Raw genomic sequence first — 22,253 nt, 5'->3', positions numbered from 1 at the left:
CACAAGCTTAACCTTGGAAGTGAGCGTGCCTGCCCTCTGCGGAGAGGTACAGGATTAGGGTTGGGGATCCATGAGCAGCAGGCAGCAGCAGCAGAGCTAGAGTGGGAGGCAGAAGAGAGACACTTCACCAGTCATTCATCCCACACAGGTAGAGGTTGTACTGCGCAGAGCTGGACCTGAGTCACCAAACCTTCAGTCCTAAATCCTCAGAGATCATGTATGACTCCAAGGCTGAGTCACAGAGGTCAAGTCCAAGTCGGATCTCAAGTGATACTCTGTGTGCGGATAATCCATCCAAGTAAATCTATTCAAAGTAAAGCAAAATGCTGGTTAGTGGCAGTGATAGGAAGCAGTCGTTGATTTATTTTCTGTGCTCGAGTTAAATTTAAAGGCAAGTTTCGAGTTTGTATTTTCTAATTTCCTTTTCTTGAATATGATAATTTAAAACTTACAATTTACTGACTGTTGTGGTTGGTTTTACACAGAAAAATGCAGTTATCAAATCCCAATCTGAAAAAGAAACACTTCTTAATTGTTTATGTTTTATACAGCCACTTTATTAGGTACACCTTCCTAGCAGTGGGTTGGACTGCCTTTTGCCTTCAAAACTGCTTTAATTCTTCATGGCATGGATTCAACAAGGTGCTGGAAACATTCTTCACAGATTTTGGTTCATCTAGACATGATAGCATCACACAGTTGCTGCAGATTTGTCAGCTGGACGTCCATAATGTGAATCTGCTGTTCCACCACATCCCAAAGGTGCTCTACTGGATTGAGATCTGATGACTGCCGATGCCATTTGAGTACAGTGAAGTCATTGTTGTGTTCATGAAGCCAGTTTGAGATTATCTATACTTTGTGACATGGCACACTACCCTGTAAAAAGCAGCCAGCAGAAGAATCTGAAAAATCTGAAAAAAACAAAACAAAACAAAACAAACAAAAAAAAACAAACTTGTGAGTTTCTTGCCCCAAAATACTGGTTAGTTTTTTCTAACTAAACGGCACATATGATTCTACCTTCATATTAGCTACAAGGATTTTCTTGTCAGATGTGTCCGATAAAACCTAAACAAGCCTATGTTATTGTTTTTCTTTTCTATGTGGTATCTGTTGCATTTCAAAGAATAACCATGTCTAGATCTACCAAAAAAATCCATATTTCTCAGTAGGGCTGAAACACATACCATGATTCATATTTCACATAAAACAGTAATAACTTGAGGTTTTTGTTTTGGTTTGTTTTTTTTAGTTGTTTTTTTTTTGTTTGTACTAAGAATCAAAACCTATTTCTAATGAAAATGACATAATACTTTTTTTTTTTTTTAAATTGGTGGGACATTTTCAATCTACAGTTACAAAGAACAAGTCAACTACAAGTCAATTTGAGTTTTAAATTCCATGATTTATGCAAATTATGCTGCTGCTTTCCTGTAAACTGTCTTTCTGGGAGTGTGGTAAAAGCTTTACAACAGCATTTACACCTTTTTGATGGAAAAAAAACACAATGCAAAGTATAATTGAAGTGTTCGGTTAAAAAAAAGAAAATATGGAAAATCTGTGAGACAATCTTTTTGCGTGGGAGTGTTTGCTCAGTCACAGCTCTGAGCATGATTAAACAACAAAACAACAATTATTACTGTGGAGAGTTCACTTTTAACAGTGTAAAGCTTTTTTGTGAAACCCAATTCAGTTCAGTTCAATTTAATTTCTAATGTGCCAAATCACAACAACAAATCAAGACTACAATAATACAAAGAAAACAGAGAAAACCATCATATATCCTTATATGAGTAAACGCTTTGGCAACAGTGGGAAGGAAGAACCCCCTTTTAACAGGAAAAAACCTCTGGCAGAACCACTATAACTATAGTTCATAACAGTTTTTAGTTATGAATGTAAAAGTCCTGCTTAAATGGTCCAAATGTCACACACACACACACACACACACACACACACACACACACACACACACACACACACACACACACACACACACACACACACACACAATAAGCTCACAACTCACAAGATGATACCTAAATCCACTTTATTCTTACATCCAGCTATACACCATCATCATCATCATCATGTCAGCATCATCATCATCACAAGCAGAAAATCATCACCCTCAGTGTCACACTTATGATCATCAGTTTGGCAGCACTATTAGCCGTCTTTTCTTTCCAAAAGCTAAAGCTGTGATAAATAAAAAATAAAACATTTGGTCCTTAAATATATCGTCTAGGCAACATGGTATCAGGGATTAAGACAGAAATGCCTTGTTGCTACCCACAGAAAACATCAAACATCACTGGAAACTGTGCTGAAACAGTGTCATAGGGCGACAGAAGAAGGAAACCGCTAATTGAACATGAGGCTGACGGCAGCAGAGAGCAAAGTGTCGGGCAAACTGAGAGAAAGGGAGTGAGTCTGTGAGCGTCAAAGAAACAGTTAGCGACCAGAGCTGTGAAATCAGATGAAAGGCAGCTAGACAGACACGAGATGAAAGACAAAGAGACCGAGGAGTGAGGAAGCACACAACAGACCCACAGAGAGGCACGTATTTACAGTACAGGGAGATGGGTGGAGAAAGAAAGAAATCAAGTGAACCACAATGCACAGCAGAGCAGTATTGTGTGTCACACACACGCACGCACACACGCACACACAGAGAAGAAAAAAAATACAATTTACAGAAGCTGTCAAAGCGAACATGTAGATTTAAAAGGTTTGTATTGTTCAAAAACTAAACACCACGCACCTGGGACAACAAAACTACAAGTGGACTGCTCCTAATTTTTCAAATTCATATGAATATTGACTTTACAGTGCTTTTTAAACGCTATATCAGTATAATTATTATTATTCTGATGAGAAAATATTACACTTTGGTGAAGAATGGGAGGCAAGAGGGAGTTGGAGCTGGAAACAAGGAAGTATCTGCTCTATTGCCTGCATCTTGTCATCGTGACTTTCCTTCAAACAGGAAAACAATTAATATCTTCCCACATTCATTATTATTGTCAAGGAAATTTCCTGTTTAATTAGTGAGAAAAATGCGTCACAAGTATTGCTTTTTTTTCATTAGCTTTTAATTTTTTTTTCCAGACTCCCAGACGTTGTTTCCTTCCCGTTTTATTGTGTAGATACACTGCAGCATATTTCCACTTCAGCTCCCCAGCTTGCTCCAACAATCACTAACACAGATATGTATGTATACATTTGGATGTTTTTTTTAGACTCCGCCTTATCAACCCCGCTGAGGACCCCTAAAGTCTTTCTCCTGGATCCTTGATCGATGGCTTGGCTGTGAGTCACGTGAACACCTGATGTTCTAAGACAATCACATCCTAGAGTGAATGCAAACATGTATCTGTCCTCGTGAGATCACGGCTTGTCTGGTGCCAACTCTGACACAACTCTGCATATCCATGGCTCTGCTATTCAGGCACCCACCACAACACAAAGGCCAACATTTTATGAGGTTTTCCTCCTCATCTTTTTTTAAATTTTTAAATTTTTTTATGTTTTACATGTTGGCGGGCAGTTTGTGTCGTAGTCCCTCTGAGTCTTTTCTGCCCGGTGACAGCTGAGGGTCTTTTTGTCCACCTTTAGGAGAGGTGGATTTGGCAGGGGAGTCTGCGTGTGCCGACTGGGTGGGTGCAGTGGTGGATGCTTGTGTGGTCTGGACAGGGGTGGAACGTGTATTGAGTTTTGAGGACTGGGTAGGGGCAGCCATGGTGCTTGGTATTTGTTTTGGGGGGTTAGAAGAGGCCGGCTGAACACAAGGAGAGGTGCTGCTGGTGGTGGTGGTGCTGGAGGGGGTAGAAAGAGAGGGGGACTTTGTGGAGCATAAAATTGTTGAGCAGGAGGCTGTGGATGTGATTTCTTTGGCAGTGGAGCTTGGAGTTGGGACAGGAGATGTTTGCTTTACAGGATGAACTGAAAAAGTTACTTTAGTTGGAGCGTTAGTGCTAGCAGGTGTTTGGGACAGAGTTGAAGTTTGGGTTGGGGTGAGAGGTGAGACCTGTTTAGGAATCTGGCTTGAAGTGGGGACTCTTGCTGAGCTGGAGACTGAGGCCTGGAGACAAGGTGTTGGACTGTGGCATTTACTCAGGGAGGGGACCGATGTAAGAGGGATGGGAGATGAGGAAGGTGTTGGGGTGAAGGTCTGGGTAGGGGTACCCGGTGTGCTGGCTTGAGTAGGCGTTTGGGAGGGGGTAGATGTTCGGGTGCGGGTTGTTTGAGTGGGAGAAGGGACTGGAGTCAAGACAGGGCTGGCACCCGACAATGGAGAAGCAGATGGTGGTGTGTTGGATGCCTTCGCTCTTGGGCTCTGGGGGTGGGGCGGAGAAGATGAAACCAAAGAGGAAGGGGGAGAAGAGGATGTGAGTGAGGATCTGGTCCCGTAAGGCTGAGGTAGTGGAACAGGGGTAGAAACAGAGGATGGAGGTGGTGTGGAAGATGGAGAGGGAGAGGACGAGCGGGAGGAGGGTGTAGGAATCGGTTTGGGACGAGGAATTGAAGAGAGCGACAGTGGGCTTGTTCCTGCCGATGGAGGGGTGGAGCAGAGAGGAGGAGAGGAGGAGCGAGAAGGGGTCATTGGGATTGGTTTCGGTCGAGGAGTCTGGCAAAGAATAGGTGTAGGAGATGAAGGAGTGGGTGCAGGGGAAGGGGTGGCAGAGGACAGCGGGGTATGCTTTGGAGGAGAGGAAGATGCTGGCACAGACGATGTAGAAGGCATGTGTGCAGCTGTGGCAGCAGAGGCAGTGTGAGCTGCAGACTGTGTCTTTACAGTCTGTGCTATAGTGGGCTGGACAGGAACTGTGCCCTGTGCTTGTGTTTGTGCATTAAATGGCATATTTGTCACCAGCTGTACTGAAGGATTAGAGGTCAGCAGGCCTGCACTGCTTCCCCTGGCTAATTGCCCTGCCAGAAACGGAGCTGCTAGCAAATTACCGCCAGAGGCCTTCCGATGGAGAGGAGGGTGAGGCTGCACTGCAGCCCAAGAGCGATGAGGCAGGGTGGGCTGTGAGGCTGAGAGCAGCCTGGCTTCCTGGGTGAGTCTACCCAGTGCTGGGAGACCCTGTGAAGTGTTTCCTCCATGACGTAACAGAGCCTCTTTTGCCCCTTGCTGAGCTGTAAGCAAAGTGTTGCCATCTGATGGGCCACTGGAGGCAGGCGGATTGGTGGCTGGTGTTTTGTGGGGAGGTGCAGCTGGTCCTCCTCCTCCTCCTGTTGGGGCTCCAAGAGATCCAGAAATCACTGAGGGATGATCTGCCTGAAGTCGGAGGCTGTAATGGAGATTCCTTCCTTGTTGGACAGAAGTTGGGACAGAGGAGGCTGAAGTGGGTGGAGTTTTAGCAACAGGAGGCGATGTCACCCCACCAGGAGGGCCCATGGTTGAGGGGGAGACAGGAAATCCTCTTGGCGACAAGCCACCTATTCCTCCCATCGCCATCATCCCAATGAGAGAGCTCACAGAGGGGCGAAGGGGCTGCAACACAGGAGCACGAGGAGAAGAAAGAGGGAAAGAGGAGGAGGGAGAGGGGGAGATGAGAGGGGAGGGCAGGTAAAAAGCTCCTCCAAGAGCGTGCTGCTGCTGCTGCAGCTGCTGAAGCTGCTGCTGTTGCTGTTGCTGTTGGTGCATGAGGGCAATGGCTACATTACTTGTTGCAGCCGCAGTCTGCAGCGGAGCATGGACCAGCGGCGCCCAGATGACGGGGCGTGGCCGAGGAGACACCGTGCCACTTCTTCCAGCGGCAGCAGCGGCTGCGATGGCATCCTGCATGGCTGGCATGCTGTCGTGTTTAACAATCTGCTGCACCAGCATGCTGTCACAGGAACCCAGACCTCCTGCTGTCATACCACCACCTCCTAGACCCCCCCCACCTCGGCCTCCACCACGACCCATGCTGCCACCAAGAGAACCGCCCTGGGACGACTTCCGCGTGAGCATGGAGTTCTTCCTGCCTGTAGAGGAGAAAAAGAAAGCGCAAATGTGAAATAAAATCTTCAACATGTCTTTGTAACCTGAGATACTGGGCTTGACAAAACGGAATGCCTAAAGGAATGATATCTTTTAAAGTAGGTAAAGCTGTCACGTAGCTGGAGTTTTAGCCTCAAGCGTTTTCCTGTTTTTTTTACATTACAAAGATTTCTAATCCTGAATTATTTTTACTTTTAATTCTTACAGCTTGTATTCAAAGAGGACTCCTGATCTTTTGGCGGCTTGAACAATCCTAACAAAGGGCCTGTGATATCTGCAAGTATTTGGTATTGTCAGTATTGAAAAAACAAATGTATGTAGCAATTCAAAAACCACAAGTTACCAATACGGTCCAGTCGGTCAGCTGCAACAGTTTCAAAGGCACGTCGCATCATCGGGTGTTCCTCCAGAACCTCATTGAAGCTGTCCACACTGAGAGAGTACAAACGGCAATATGTGTCTGCTCGGACACTGGCTGTCCTCCGTCCTCGAGTCAATAAGCAGATCTCTGACAATTAGAGGACAGTTTTATCAGTATAACAGGGAAATTGCAGTATATACAGTAGTTCTGCAAAACAAGCCACAGAAAAAACTACTGCTATCTTCTGCTTCTGCTCCTCCAAAACCTTCTCCTTCTTGTTTAACGAGACACCAAAACATCCTCACCTCCAAAGTAAGACCCATCACTCAGCTTGGTCTCCTTGTTGCCACGGGTCAGCACGCTGACGCGTCCGTGCTGGATAAAGTACATCTTACGTCCAACTGTGCCCTCACGGATGATGAAGTCTGATGGCTGAAACACTTCAAAGCGGAGCTTGGTAAGTACGGCGGTCACAAAGTTGGGATCAGCGTTGGCGAACAGCGGCATGTTAGCAACCAGGCTGCGGCAGTTAAAGCTGACTATCTCCTAAGCAAAGAGGAAGAAGGGATAAAGAGAGGAGGGAGTGCTAGTCAGAGATCTGCTGCAGGCATGAACACAGCATCTAGGGCATGTATGTGTGATGGTGTGGGTGTTTGTGAGTTTATCACCTCTTTTAGCGGCTCACTAAGTTCTCCCAGGATGTTCTCTTCATCGAACATTTTTCCCTGGAAGCGGTGCTCGTAGTACTCATGGATCTTTTGCCGAACATCTGCCGGGAGCTTATGGAACGACATGTACTGCTCCACCTGCTTGTACTGCAATAACGAAGGCACAAACACATTCACTTTAAGAGAAGAGTACGCGCAGACTGTGGAAATACATTCTTTAGAAATTTTATCTCAGAATCAACCTTGAAATGTGACCTCAGTTTGATATGTTTGTGTTGTTGTGTGTGGGTCAGTGCCTCAATAGATACTCAGACACTGAGATGTATATATGTTAGATAGTAAACTATCATCACTTTGCACAGCCATTGTGAGGTATAATTTCAAATCTACGAATGTTGACTCACAGCTCCAGTGGGAAGTTACGATCTCTTCAACACTGTGGGTTTAATATTGTTTTTAACTGTACAATGTGAATTACCCTAATTCATTATATGCCTATATTTATTATGCAGAAGAACTTCAGTGATTTCAGACACCAACTTCTTAAATACTTTATCTCACTAGAGCGTACTTCCGGGTGTTAGAAATATGTTGAAATGTTTTTCCCCTTTTTTTGAACTCTAGTTTATCTCTTGACCCCTTTGCTAGGTTCACCCCCAAATTGAAAAACACTACTCCCGTGGTTATCTGACTTTTTCTGGCAGGGTCCTCTTTAGGAGCTAAAAAAGTTCATGCCTCCCACAGTTTGTATTAATCATTAACACTAAAAAGGGCCTATTTTGATTTCTAGTAAAACAAAGGTCACTGTGATAACTTTAGCAAACTCTTTGTTTTTTTTTTCCAACATAAATCACAAACTTGTTTTTTCCACACATTTTTCTCACAGTGATCTATGCTTCCCCTTGCACTGGCTTCATGCAAAGATTTGTTGGTTTGGGGCTCAAATTTAAGAATTTGGAGTATTTTTTTTGTTTCATTTTAAATTGTGAATCTTAGCATCAGCATTCAAGTACTTCAGCATTAATTAAAACCAGCATACCGCTTATAATAGTAATTGAAACCCCAGACAAAAAAATTGAACAAAGTTTAAAGTCTGAACAAGGAGAGTCAACCTAAAAGCTGCAGGCTAGAACGGACCCACCTGGATGGCTTGTAGATCTACATAGTCAGAAGCACCCACAGTCATACGACACTCATAAACAAGCGTCATATTTCACCTTTTCCTGATACTGTCGCCGCGATGAGTCTAGTGACTGGATCAGAGCGGTGGCGTGGCCGATGAACATGGCATAGCAGGTGGCGCCTACAATCATACTGAGCATGGTGAGCCACACGTCAGTCATCCCCTCGGGAGCCTGGGCACCGTAGCCGATACACAACATGTGGCTCATGGCTTTGAACAGAGCATAGGAGTACTGCACACCCCATGTGTCGTTCTGTGAGCAGGAGAGGAAGAGAGGAAGGGTGACAGAGGAATAAAACAAGTTTCAAGCGTTAATTACAGAGACGCTGGAGCCTTGAACTGTTCTTATTTTAGTCGGGTTACGGGAGTGTTTTCCCCTCTGAGTGGCTCAGCCAAACCATTTTAGAAAATACAGCTGAGATCATAACATATTGCAGGAGAGCAATTTAAGTGCTGAAAGCCAGTGTGCTGACCAAAATCATAAAATCGAGCAGCTGCGCTACATATAAAACAATAAAAGGGCCGTCATCTTGCATTATTAAATAAATGTTCTAAAGAGGGACAATAAAATGAGCCGCCTCTATGTATGCGTGTGTGTGTTTTTGTGTATGAGTCCAATTATACTAAGACGTTAATGGTCCATTGGACAAGGGGACCTTCTCTGGGGAAAATCCCAGCATCAGTCTGCTTAGCAACCATCACACGGGCAACTGCAAGACATGAGTCAGTTGAATATCTGAGTCTGTATGCTTTCATGCAAAATCTCCAGCAGGTCCCCAGGCCTTCCACAGATTGAGCTCATTCACACCTACACCTGATCTCTCGGAGGTTTTTAATTACAGTCAATCTTATTTCAACTGGACATGTTGCTGCATGAGCCAGTTAACACAGATAAGGGGCAAAGCATGGCAAATCTGATAAACAGTGAGTCTTTTCAGAAGCAGCGGTTTGCTTCAATCTCAAACAAATATTGCGCACGCTGTTCAAACAATCCAGATAGGGTTTTGTGTGATTCATTCAGCTCAGCCTGAACGTCACATCCTGCGTCTGTTGGCCTGACAATAAAGTCGTTCACTGAAACATATTAAAAATAACACAGAGACTCACCACCATCACGTTCTTAGAAACCCAGCAGTCAGGAGGGAAGTCCTGCAGCATGGGGACCAAAAACTGGAGACAGCCATCCCAGTGGCACAGCAGCAGCATCATGCCAATTAGATTTACTATCCTTACCATAGCACTGGCAAGGTCATAGGTCATATGGAAGATCTGAGAAAGAAGAGGATGTAAAAATAAGTGCGGTTAAAGAGAGCAAATGGGGTTTTAGATTTTTTTTATCCCTAAAAGCCTCTTGATCAGCAACACATCCAAAACGGGGGTGCCTCTGCCCTCCAAGCATGTTGTTTCATACAAAAGGGGCTTCTGATGAGTCATGCCTTAAATATTAAATCTTTTCCACAAATATCTGAGTTTGTGCTTCTCACCTCCTCCCACTGGTGGATGTAGCGGATGAGCCTGGACAGGCGCAGGAGCCGAAGCAGGCTCAGGATTTTGGTGAAGCGGACTATCCGCAGTGCCCTGGCCGTCCTGTAGACCTCTGAGTCCAGACTGTCCACCATTAGGAAGATGTAATCCACCGGGATGGATGACACAAAGTCCACGAGGAACCAGCTCTTCAGGTATTTCTGGCGAATCGCCCTGACGTTAGAGTGAGATGGAAGACCAGTGTCATTCCTCATTAGGCAGTCTAGTCTCGTGGAAGAGAGTTCAACATTTGCTTGGCATGAAACCTTCCTCATAAATATTCAACAGGAACATAGTGGGATTTGAACAAAGCTCTGCCACTGGCCTCACATCACCTTTTCACATCTCACACATTAATTTGTTTGAACACAAACCCAGCAGATGGCCAGAAGAGCAAATTTAAATTTATGGCATTGGTCCTGCTGCACTGATATTCCAGACAATACACACACACATGCACATAAATGCTCCTTCTAACCTCGGGTCGAGTAATATCTCAGTGTTGTCTTCCTTGACGATGCCGGTCCTGAAGTTAAGGACCAAATCGACCATGAAGAGAGTGTCCGAGACCACGTTAAAGATGATCCATGATGGAGTGTTCTCGTCTCGAAAGAACGTGATGCCCACTGGCAGGACGATTAGGTTTCCCATCATCAGCAGTAACATCAAAAGATCCCAGTAGAATCTAAAAAGATAACGATGGACTCTTTATTTACCTCTGGTCTCTCCATCTTCGTTTCTTGTTTTCTTATATTGTCTTGTTGTTTTAAAAGGTTTGCCAAATAGCACAAATAGAATTTAAAATAAAGGCAAAAACATCTCAAGCTGCTGTTTGGATTGAAGACAGCTTTGCACACTTTGGCAGTATCTTAACCAGTTGAATATGCTGACTCACATGCTCATGACCCAAATATTACACTTTAATTATTGGCAAGATTTTAGTAAAAAGATGATAAAATGGCATAACTCATACAGTGCAAATGCTAAAAATACCTTGCAAAAACAGAAAAAAGACTTTCATGTTGTGGTAAAAGAGGTTTAGCAGCATCTCGCAAAGCAAAAACAGAAATATTAAATATTAATGTAAGCGAAATCTTTCTTTTTTCTTTACTGGGACCAATATAAGCGTCATCTATATGTATGTTTAGCATAAGTCAGTATTACTGAAATCTATATTAACATGATTTTACAAACAGAGACACCACGGTTTTGTCACCTGTGAGCAGCTCAAATGATGAGCATTAACAGAATACTCAAAACTGAACAGGATTAGTATTCACTGTGACTGAAATCTGCATGTGTCACTTTGTCACTTTTCAAGAGTGAACCTGCTTATAAGCTCTTTGTGAAATGACAGTGTGGTGAAGTATACCAATCACGCATAACATTTTGACCACCGGCAGGTGAAGTGAATAACACTGATTATCTCTTCATCATGGCACCTGTTAGTGGGTGGGATATATCAGGGAGCAAGTGTATATTTTGTCCTCAAAATTGATGTGTTGGAAGCAGGAAAAATGGGTAAGTGTAAGGATTTGAGTGAGTTTGACAAGAGCCAAACGATGAGACTGTTATGGCCCTGGCCATAATCTATTTTGGTGGCTGTTTCTTTGTCTGTGTCTTTAAGTCTTTGCAGGCCCTGGATTGGATGAGCTGACGGCTGCCGATTGGTCTGCTGATCATGTGGTCGCATTCAAAATCCATCACCAGCAGTTGTCCTGGGGCAGCCACTGACAGCAGCAGCAGACCTGACCCTGGCTTCCAAAACCCATGACTTTTGTGACTTTCTCAGTTCTGTATATAGTGTGTACATTAGTTTTCATTGTAAATAGCACTGGAGCAGAAGGGGTGAGCTGCCTTATTGTTTTTCCTTGCACTGTTTTCTCCTGTTTATCTCAGTTAGGGAGTTAGGTGTAGCGCTTGTCTTTTGTTTGATTTTTGATTTCACATAGGGTTTTAGATAGCACCTCCTCCTGAATTAGCTTGTTTTGTTTGTTATTTTGGCCTTTGTTCACCCCAGAGCTTCATTTTGCAGTGTAGAAAAATAAACCACCATTCACTAAGAAATTGGTTTTCCCTCTGTGTATGGTTTTGGGGACCAGGGCGGGGCAATCTTTTCAAACTTATGTTGCGTTCCTGTACCCCTAGACTGGGGCGTAACAGAGACAAAAATGGATGGGGTGTTCCTGGTATGCAGTGGTCCAAGGAAGGAGCAGTGGTGAACCAAGTTTTACTGATGCAGGGGCGTAAACGCTGGGCAGCGTGGTTGGATCCAACAGACGAGCTGAAAAGTTGATGCCGACTGATAGAAAGATGTCAGAATTTGTTGGGTATAGGGCTGAATAGCCACAGACCAGGGTCAGGGTGTCCGTGCTGACTCCGATCCACCACTGAAAGAGCCAACAATGGGCATGACAGCATCAGAACTGGAACACAGCAATGGAAGAAGGAGGCCTCTTCTGATGAATGACGTCTTCTTTTACATGGTGCATGTGCTTTAATATATGGCATTAGGAAGTACTATGGGAAGAAGTCCAGCAGAGGCAGTGTTCTGCTAGGATGGGTCTGGGCTTCTCTGGCTGCAAAAAGGGGACCAACACAATATTATCCAGGTGGTCATAATGTTATATGTGATTTGTGTACAGGAAGATGAGAGAGAGCCTAGAGCATGCTTCTTCTGCTGTGATGAGTCAAAATTCCTACTGTTAAAAAAAAAAAAGACTGTATCCTGCACTTGATGTGGATAATGCTACGTTTCCTGCATATTCATTTAAAAATGTTGTTTGGCTGAATCAGGGCGCCATGTCTTCCTCTTGTGTTCCTCCACATTGCAAAAGGCAGAGCCAAGCATCTGTCCATTTTTACATTCCCATCCTAAACATATAATCCTGAAAAATCAGATTCAAAGGGGCACAACTCTGATTCAATCTTACATTTCCATAAGTTCAAAGAGACACATCAAAACAAGATTGGTCAAAGTTGAAGCACCTGAGGGCAAGATGGGTATCACGTTCTTAAAGCCTTCCCACCGACTTGGTGCCATTGGATTTTCTAAAACTTGTTAAATGCATTTCCACCAGATTAAAAAAAGAAAGCTGCTACTGGCACAGTTATACAACATTGGTGGTCCCAAAGTTGGAGGGGCAGATGCAAGTGCCTACGGGAGACGTTACTGCAAGAAATTTGCCACCATTCTGATAAAACTTCAGTGAAAGCAGGAGAGGCTTCTCTGTGAAAAGCAGGGCCCAACTTGTAATATTCAGTTCTCCAACTTGCAAACTGAAGGGCACTTCTTAAAATGCAACTGGCCAGCTCTCTCCTACCTGATAACCACCCCGACCTTTTAAAATTCACATTTCTACTAAGATTTCTGTAAGATTTTAAAAACTTTCATAAAGCTACAAATGTGTTCAAACAGGTGTTTGTACATGTTTGAGAGCAGAAAGTGTGTGTTTTTGTTTTTTAAATAATCTGTGCTTATTCACATCCGTGAGCCAGGACAATAACAAGTGCAGTCCTCCTGGTAATATAAGTCAGGCTGTAGTAGATATGAATGTTTCCCTCAAGACAGCTTCATCCTTTGCTTTGGCAAGATAAAGCACCTGTGCTTCATACTAATAAAAAAAAAGAAGAAGTGATTTGAGAAAAGGAGGAAGACAGTGAAGAACAGAGGGAGGCAAACGATCAGTAACCTTGGGAGGCCTCATCAATCTGAATGTCATGCTGGAGGACTCCGTGATGTAGCCGTCTCGGAAAAAAAATCAGGCGATCACTCATGTCATTTGGATGCTGAAAGTGATTAAAGTATGACAGAAGAGCCGATCCAATCATCGGGAGATGATTCGTGTCATCTCTCTCTCTCGTTTCTGCTAAGCCCTTTAGCCAACGCGTTATCAATGACTTGCTTATTCTTGCATCCTCACGCTGTCTCCGTCTCGCTCATTTACACACACAGTGTCTCTTTTTTTAGACAAAGTACACTCAAGCTCTGCGGTCGATTGCTATGGAGCACCAATTTAGTAACAGAACTTCATGGTGTGATGCTACCGCTAGACTGATGAATATTAAGCATGCATGAGTCATCGCTCGGCCCCACACACTCTTCTGTCTGACTTTGTCACTTACACTGACAGATGTATTGCTTCATAATCACTGGCAACAAACACGCGGGGATTATTTACAGCAACATGGTCGCTCTTGCAGTTGTCGTAGCAGTGAAGGCGATTTACTCCTGACTTGGAGAACTTGCCTTGTTAACTCTGACTGTGGGAACATGTCTGTAAATTACATTATGCCTGTCAGGACCCCGTAAACAATATGAACCATAATCCTGTACCTAACGAGGCTCCCATGGAAAACCTTAGAGAGGTTACTTTTAAAACAATTAATTTAACATTGACGTGTGGACTTTGCTTTTGCCATTTTAACCATATTAGATACTTAATAATGTCTCTACTGAAGTGACTAACTGATCAGCATAAAATAATCCTCAACCAGTGACTAATTGATTATCCAACCACTGATTATTGATTAACTGCTTGGAAAAACATTCCACGGACACGGTAAAATGATTGTTCCTCCTCTTGCGATGCATTTGTTGACATCTACATCAATATTATATCTATATTTAAATTAAAATATGTAGGCTCTCTGAAACTGACTCCTCAGTAAATTTAACTTACTACAGTCACTAGCTCATGACTCCTTGTGGTGACACAGAATTTGCAGCAAAGAAGAAAGTCACGGGGAGCGGGGGTGGGGAACAAATCAGACAGCTAATTAACTCTGACAGGTTACTGAAATTAAGTTATAGTGATAAAACACACAAACACCATGGCTGAGTGAATTCATATATAATTCCAATATTTTACCCGCTGAGATTTTCTTCCTATTAAAATATTGCTATGTGTCATAGATGATTGTGTTACCACATGATATATAGAGTATCACAGCATAAATATATTGTGACATTACTGTTATTGTAGGCAACATATTGTGATTTTATCATATTGAAGATTATGCTCTGATTTCCACATCTAATTTACAGATTATGGAAAATATTGTTTGTGTCAGCGCTGTATTATAGGTGGAAAATGCTAGTACATATACAGTGTACAATTTATTAGGTACACCTTCCTAGTATTAGATTGGACCCCATTTTGCCTCCAGAACTGCTTTAATTCTTTGAAGCATAGATTTAACAGGGTGCTGGAAACATTCCTCAGAGATTTTGCTCCATGTTGGCATGACAGCATCACACATGCTGCAGATTTGTTGGCTGAACATTCATGAATAAATCTCCTGTTCCACCACATCCTAAAGGTGCTTGTATTGGAAATGGAATCTGGTGACTGTGGAGGACATTTAAGTACAGTGAACTAATCTTCATTTATAAGAAAGCAGTTTGAAGTGATTTCAACTTTGTGGTACTGCGCATTATCCTGCTGGAAGGAGATGAGTACAATGTGATCATAAAGGGTTGGGCATGGTCACGAACAAAACTAAGGAGTGCTTAAATGATGCTCAGCTGGTACAACGCGACTCAAACTGTGCCACAACTATCACACCACCACCATCCTGGACCATACAAGGCAAGATGGATCCATGTTTTCATGTTGTTTATGCCAAATTCTGGCCCTACAATCTGAATGTCTGAGCAGAAATTGAGACTCATCAGACCAGAAAACATTTTTACAACCTTCTGATGTACAGTCTGAGTTTCCTGTTCTTAGCTGACAGGAGTGGCACCCAGTGTGTTCCTGATCTGCTGTAGTCCATCTGCTTCAAGGTTCAACATGCTGTGCATTCAGAGATGCTTGTTTGCATATCTTGCTTGTAACAAGTGGTTATTTGAGTTACTGTTGCCTTCCTATCAGCTCAAACCAGGCTGGCCATTGTCCTCTGACCTCTAGTATTTTGAGGTACTTGAATATATTTTAATGTGCATTTGCTCCTTGAGCTATCTAATCTAATCTATTTTATTATTTGTTTATTTCCTTGTTTTTAAATGTCTGTACAGTACCAGCTAACAGCTCACAATCTGAAATGTTAGATGGTGACTTGTTAGCAATTCACCTGAAGAAATATTCCTCTTACATCAAGTCAGTTTCTTTTTTCTTATTCCTTTCATGCAATGAAAGAGTAAAATTTATGTTACAATACAATACAATACAACTTTATTTGTATAGCACGTTTAAAAGACCAGCGGTACACCAAAGTGCTTTACAATAAAAACAGGAAAATTAAGACATGATTAAATAAAAGACTATTAACAAAGTACCACATATGTCATCAGGTTGAGGGCACTAATTATATGGCAATAGAAAGAATATAAGAACAAAGTTACTAAGAACAGATATAGCTAAAAGATAAAGTACATAAATAAAAATTGAACCAAATATAAAAAAGGGACACTAACTAGATGGAAAAACTATGTTGAATAAGTGAGTTTTTAAACGGGATTTAAAAGATAAAATGTTTGGCCTTTTCTTCCAATGGACTTGCTTTTGTTTAAGTACTTACTGAGTACTTACTCCTACTGCTCAATATAGTACATTACCCTTCAGGGAATTATGTATTTCTCATCTTTAACTTAAGAAAATCTATTTATTCTTGCAATCTTGTATCTATCATACAGGTTTCACAGATTAAAATGTGGATCATATGCATTGTTTTAGTTTGCTGAGTAAAATACTAGGTGACACTGTCCATGTACACTGCACATTACTCTGCTTCTATGTACTACAGCCTACTGTTTCCATGGGGATGTGACAGCTGATTCAAACCTGAATGAAGAAGGGAAGACCCAAACAGACAAGAAGATGTGACAGCCAAACTAAAACTCAGAATAAATACCTGACACGACCTGGTTTCTGATTTTCCACCTGGTGAAACACCGCGAGCTGTGCACTGTGCGGTTCATTCGGGTATAAATGCATATAGTGTGCACTTGTGAACTGCACTCACACATGCTTATACACACACAGGAATTGCAAATGCAATCAAAGCTGCTCTCTGTAACCTCATCAGTATTCCATTTTGAACACGAACAGGTGGTGGAGGGTAACCGACCTGTATCTACCTGCTCAGCTGTTGTCATACCAAAAAACCAAATCTACTGTAATTGAGGCCAAGTGTCTCCTGTGTTGCCTGTGATTGGTTCCCTGCTTGCGGTTGGCCAGATGTCAGCTCCTTGCAAGTTTCCACCCATCATCCAGTCCGGCACATACAGACAAACAAGGACAACTCTACATGTATCAGCAGCATCACTGATTCAACATGAATTCACTCTGCTTCTATTTCTAACTCTCCTCACCCTTCATCTCTCACTTTGTATGCTTCTCATGCCACAATGTGTATTTTCTTCACGTCTTCTGCCCCTCATTATGTATTCTTATAGGTGCAGCAACAACACATCTTTTCTTAATGAGGTGAAAGGTGTGGGAGCTTATCGGCAGACTCAGTAAAGACAGACCAAATGTACGAGCACAAGCGCTGCCACACATTCTAGTGGCTGCAAGGGCCAAAACACATAAAGCAGCTCTGAAGGTAATCTGTCTTCTTGTCTCTCGCGCCTCGGCCTTGCAAAGTTCCTCTTCAGGTACTTAACGGAAAAGTTAGATGACTGAATAATGCATAATGCATACTCAACTTGCATAATTTAGAATGCCATACATAATTGACTAAAATTCAATTGCAATTCTGCAACGGGCTAATTAGGACTATTTAACTCATCAGATGTCTTGGTTGAACATCAATTAATGCAGGAAAGGCTGAGATTCAATGAAACACAAACTCATTCACAACACTCTTTGTCGATCCTGCCTCGCCTTCCTCGCTGACTACCTACATCACATTACCTGCGAGCAGCCCCATAAGAAGCACGTGTGAGCGATCATTACATTGACAGACAATACAAAATGACACAGTCAGTGTGTGCCTGTGTGTGGTTGATGAGACAAAAGTGGGCCAGGAGCCTTGGGGATCAAGTCATCCATTGTTGCTGCAGTCTGTCTGGAGATTATGAATGCTGCCTCTCCCTTTGCTGTCCATCTGCACATCTTAGGCACATGCAATTATGGAGAGCGATTTTCTGTGAATACCTGGCCTATTAACTCATAAATAATAACGCATATTTAACATGTGCAATATGAGAGAGAGAGAGAGAGAGAGAGAGAGAGAGAGAGAGAGAGAGAGAGAGAGAGAGAGAGAGGGAGATGTATAAATCACAACACTATTGTAAAGTAAAGACCCTACAATAATACAGAGAAATCCCCAACAATCGGACGACCCCCTATGAGCAAGCACTTGGAGACAATGGGAAGGAAATCTCCCTTTTAACAGGAAGAAACCTCCAGCAGTTTCAGGGAGGGGCACTTATCTTTCACAACCCGTTAGGAATGAGTAACCAAACCCGGCTTACCCATTCCTGTACTAACTATTCAGCTCAGGTGGCAGAAAAATCCTAATCCGCCACCAACAGGGAGCGCTGTGCTTGGTTAAGCCACCTTTACATGAAAACATACTGAACTTTTTACCTAAGTTACTTGGAAAGGGACGTGCACCTTTTGTCTATATCTGTGAAAGATTATTTCCAGGAAACAACAGGCTACTATAATAAAATATTCCTCTTAGAAATGGAGACCAGCCATTGTAGCGTTCTGTCTATCTTGGAGACCTTAGCCCCTGATCGCTGCTCTTTCCATGAGCACCTGTAGCTGTGTCTTTGTTGTACAACCCCACTTTAAGCTTCATCTTCTCCTCTAACCCTGACGTAATTTACTATGCACTACTGCCGTGCCCTGGGAATATATATTTAGCCTCCTGCATTTCTTTCTCCTTTCCCAGTTGTCCTCCTCCCCATTTCCCCTGTTAACAAGTGAAGAGGTTGCTTAATGCATGATCTGTTTTCCTTTTCCTCTCTCTTTCTCTCTCTAGTTAATTGTCCATCATTATACTTCAAGTGTGCTCTGTAAAAATGAGCATGAATTCAACTTGCTTTGATCCACATTTCTCAGAAAAAAACATAATCTGTATTGAAAATGCCACAAGTGGCATTTAATTCACAAACCAACATCAGAGTGACCAGCTGCTGTGGAGGGTGTGTGTGTGTGTGTGTGTGTGTGTGTGTGTGTGTGTGTGTGTGTGTGTGGGGGAGGGCTCCATACCTGAAGTCACTGTAGGGGTGGATGATCCACGCTCCTGCTGATTTCAGTCTTTCCTGCTCCTGTTCCACAGCTTTGTGCGATCCAAACATGCGCAGACTGAACTTGTTGACCCCAGGCTGAAGCATGGCTCCAAACTGTCTCTGGATGAAGGTGCTCTGGTTGGAGTTGCTGTAGTCTTCCCCGTCCAATCCCATGCCAAACCCACCCAGGCTAGACTGACCCATCATCTCAGGGGTTCCTGCTGCATTGGTGTTGCATGCTGTGGTTGTGGTGGTCTCTGCACCGGTGGCCACCACCATGACTCCGGTCCCAGTGGAGGACGTAGAGGCCAGGGCTGCACGGGAGGCGAAGCCTACTGATCGCGGAGGAGGATGGGCTGTGCCAGAAGAGGAGGACGGAGGAGGCGGCAAGGGAATCGGGGTAGTTGGAGTGCCTGCTGTACGGAAGGGCAGGCCGTCCCTGGTGGAGGCGCTCATGATGGAGAGGCGACGCCCGCGTCCACCTGAGGATGTGCTATCTGCCCCAAAGGAGCCCCTTTCTCCCTCCAGCGAGGCCTGGGACAGCCTGTAGCCGGGAGAGGGCAAACTGCCCTTACTGCGCCTCTTCGAGTCCCCTCCATTACGCCTGGGCAGGCTGTCACCCCCGGACCCCCCGGCGCTACTAGGGGTACCCACACCTCCAGCCACCCCATCCATCCCAACTCAGGGAAGGGGAGGAGTGTGAGAGGAGGATCAATATAACCTGTGACCCCCACCCCTCAGAATAACTATTCAGTACTGTCGACCTGTCTAGGTTACATAGATGAGAAAGTCAATGAGGCTCTGAATGTTAAATTGAAGAAGCGACAGAAAAGTGCAGCGTGTCTCCAGTCATTCTCCCGGAGTCTTCCGCCCTCTTTCCGCGGATGTGGCCATTCTTACCTCAGTGCCCTTGGAAAAAGCCCCATCCAGACAAAAATATCCCCCCCCCCCTATCACTGTGACGCCTGCAGCTTCACTTTTCCTCTTTTCTTAAAGAGTCTTGTTTGTCCTTACAGATGTTTCTCTGCCAGTCCTCCTTCCTCGTCCTTGAAACGCTGCTCTCCGCCCGAGGCCCTCCCTCTCCGCTCCACAGTCGCCCTTAACGCTCCGACACCGGTCATATTGGCACCGGATTCCCGGTCTATTGTAGATAAGAGCGCTCGACGCTCATTGGCCGTCCGTGTCCTGTCCGTGTAGCCTATATGTCCAGGCTGCCTTCCCAGTCTTTGCCCCTTTCATCATATATCATTATGTAAGAGATGTTTTGGGCGCTAAGGTGTCAGACTGGGGAACATTCATCCGAGGATGAAAGACAAGGACACTCGATACTCTGTTAGGAGGGATGGGTTGTTAACGGACAGAAAGGACGCACGAAAAAAGGCACAAACGAGCGCTCATTCCGAGACGCACTGATTCACTGTCGAGGACACGCACTCGACCAGCAACCAGGCACATGCACATAGGAAAAACGGGAACAAATACGGCTGGGAAGGAAGTCAGAATACCCCAGGTCTAGCCCATGTTTTCACTGAGTCCGCCACACGTTGTCATTTTCAGTATCCGTGCGGGAAAAAACACCTTCACCATGACGGAAAACCCATCTACCCGCGACTGAAGCGCAGTCAGACACACAGACAGATTTCCTCCTTTACAAAAAAAGCTATTTTATATATATATAAAAAAACCTGATACCGCAATTAACTTGATGAGGTTCTCACAGCCTGACGCACCACATTCCATGTTTCCTCACATGCAGGCGCTGCCATGCACTTCACTTCACTTTTCAATGACACAGTCTACAGGGATACGGCGGCGTCCCTTCCCCTCTTATGGCACCAACGGCAGATTACAGACTCTACATTTAAATGAAGAAAGCTGCTCCGAGGTAAAACTGTGCGCTCCCATGAATTTCAAACCTTCCTTAAAAAAAAAAAAAAAAAAAAGCAACTTGTTGATCCTTGGTCCTCAGGAAATTGTGCAGAGCAGATGGAGTCCAGTTTACGGCTCAATTTACTTCCTTTTCTGACTCAACACTCAAGAGGTCGGTCTGACACGTCCGCAGAAGCGCGCCGCCAGCGCGTGCAAATGAAATATTAAATAAATAAATGTCCATATAATAGTCGGAATCTAATCAGCTTGTTGCCATGGCATCCGCATCCCCATCATCCTTCCCCCAAGGCCGCATGCCCAACCGGCGCAAGACGCACGCATCCCTCGCAGGTACAGGATGCGCGTCATCCCTTCTCACCAATGCGGCGAGGGAGCGCGTGATGGAAAGAGGGATGATGAAACTTTATTTAAATAGCAAAAAGGGGCAAGCCTTTTTTGTACCAACAATGGGGAGGACTTATGAAGGAAATAAAAGAAAAATGAATGAAGTCCTCAAAGAACGCTGTGATCCAAACAACGTGAAGCAGATACACCTTTTAGAAATGAAATAATAAATATAAATTCAATCTGCAGTTAAACTCCAGAGCTTGAGTTCGTCTAGAGAGATATGAAGGCTGATACATCATGAAATAGATCACAGGGTAGTTTACTGTAATATACTTTTCCCCCTTTAAGTATTTTAAATGTATTTAAGTACTCGACTACATTTTTCACAGCAAGATTTACTTTTATTCGTCAGCTGTTTATTGGTTATCCTTCTTAAGTAAGAGACTTTATAGTCGATCTGTCAGTATTCTAAGGTCAAGAAATATTGTGAATGCAGGGATTTTAAATGTAACAGAGTAGTTTATTTTTTATGTGTTGTTACGAATTGTGAACACATCTACATCCAAATTACACTCAGCAGGGAAAAGTATGTTCAGCTTAAGAACAGCTGTGAAGTACTTATGTAAACATCTAAAACTACAACATTTTTGAGGGAAAAATTACATTTGACAGCTATTTACTACTTAGTATAAAAAGGGCACCTATTATGTTCATTTACAATTGCTGTGATGGCTATTTTTATTCTTGGATTAACGAGTGGGAGGCTAAATACTCTGTACAGCAGATGAATAGTATCTGAAAGCCATGTCCTTAAGAAACAGGGGGGAAAATCCAGCAACGTCCCAATCTGCTAGGCCTTCAGTCAATCCATCTGCTGTTCACTGAAGTCTCATCAGAAAAGCTCTCAGTGCAAGGGTGGGTGTCAAGAAGCCATTCTTATTGAAGGGAAACAGGGAGAAAGGCTGTGGTGTGTCAAATTACACAAGAAGTGGACTGAAAATTAATGTCAGCAGGTATTGAATTGATGAATGGAATTGATGAATCACAATTTCAATATTTGGTTCTGATCATCACCACCATTATCAAAACTGATGGAATTATAGATGGAGAAAAGTACC

The 22,253-nt window shown here is 43.5% G+C and overlaps 1 protein-coding gene across 2 annotated transcripts; it reads right to left on the bottom strand.

Moving 5' to 3' along the window:
• Positions 1-2,058: 2,058 nt before the first annotated feature.
• LOC309717213 (uncharacterized protein) lies at positions 2,059-20,914 on the bottom strand. Of its 2 annotated transcripts, none has more exons than XM_082551604.1 (9): positions 18,899-20,914; positions 10,210-10,416; positions 9,692-9,905; positions 9,315-9,476; positions 8,242-8,460; positions 7,025-7,171; positions 6,662-6,902; positions 6,339-6,503; positions 2,059-5,979 (listed from the first exon to the last, which is right to left on the bottom strand). In XM_082551604.1, exons 1-9 carry the CDS (start codon positions 19,591-19,593, stop codon positions 3,536-3,538), a joined length of 4,494 nt encoding a protein of 1,497 aa, XP_082407730.1. In that variant the 5' UTR covers positions 19,594-20,914; the 3' UTR covers positions 2,059-3,535. The 2 variants fall into 2 exon arrangements, with proteins under 2 accessions (XP_082407730.1, XP_082407731.1); XM_082551605.1 differs by lacking the exon at positions 18,899-20,914 and adding an exon at positions 10,948-10,954.
• Positions 20,915-22,253: the final 1,339 nt, after the last annotated feature.

The sequence above is a fragment of the Aulonocara stuartgranti genome (genome assembly GCF_965226115.1).
Source record: "Aulonocara stuartgranti genome assembly, chromosome: 11".
NCBI classification, from domain to species: domain Eukaryota; kingdom Metazoa; phylum Chordata; class Actinopteri; order Cichliformes; family Cichlidae; genus Aulonocara; species Aulonocara stuartgranti.
This window is presented reverse-complemented; position numbering and strand designations above follow the sequence as displayed.

Bases quoted from the DNA above. Each gene is read 5' to 3' on its own strand.
- LOC309717213 (XM_082551604.1), bottom strand. From the start codon at position 19,593: ATGGATGGGGTGGCTGGAGGTGTGGGTACCCCTAGTAGCGCCGGGGGG. The intron at 9,906-10,209 runs GTTAGAAGGAGC...CTCTAACGTCAG, and splicing joins GAGATATTACTCGACCCGAG to GGCGATTCGCCAGAAATACC. The intron at 7,172-8,241 runs GTGAAATATGAC...TCGTTATTGCAG, and splicing joins GGCGACAGTATCAGGAAAAG to TACAAGCAGGTGGAGCAGTA.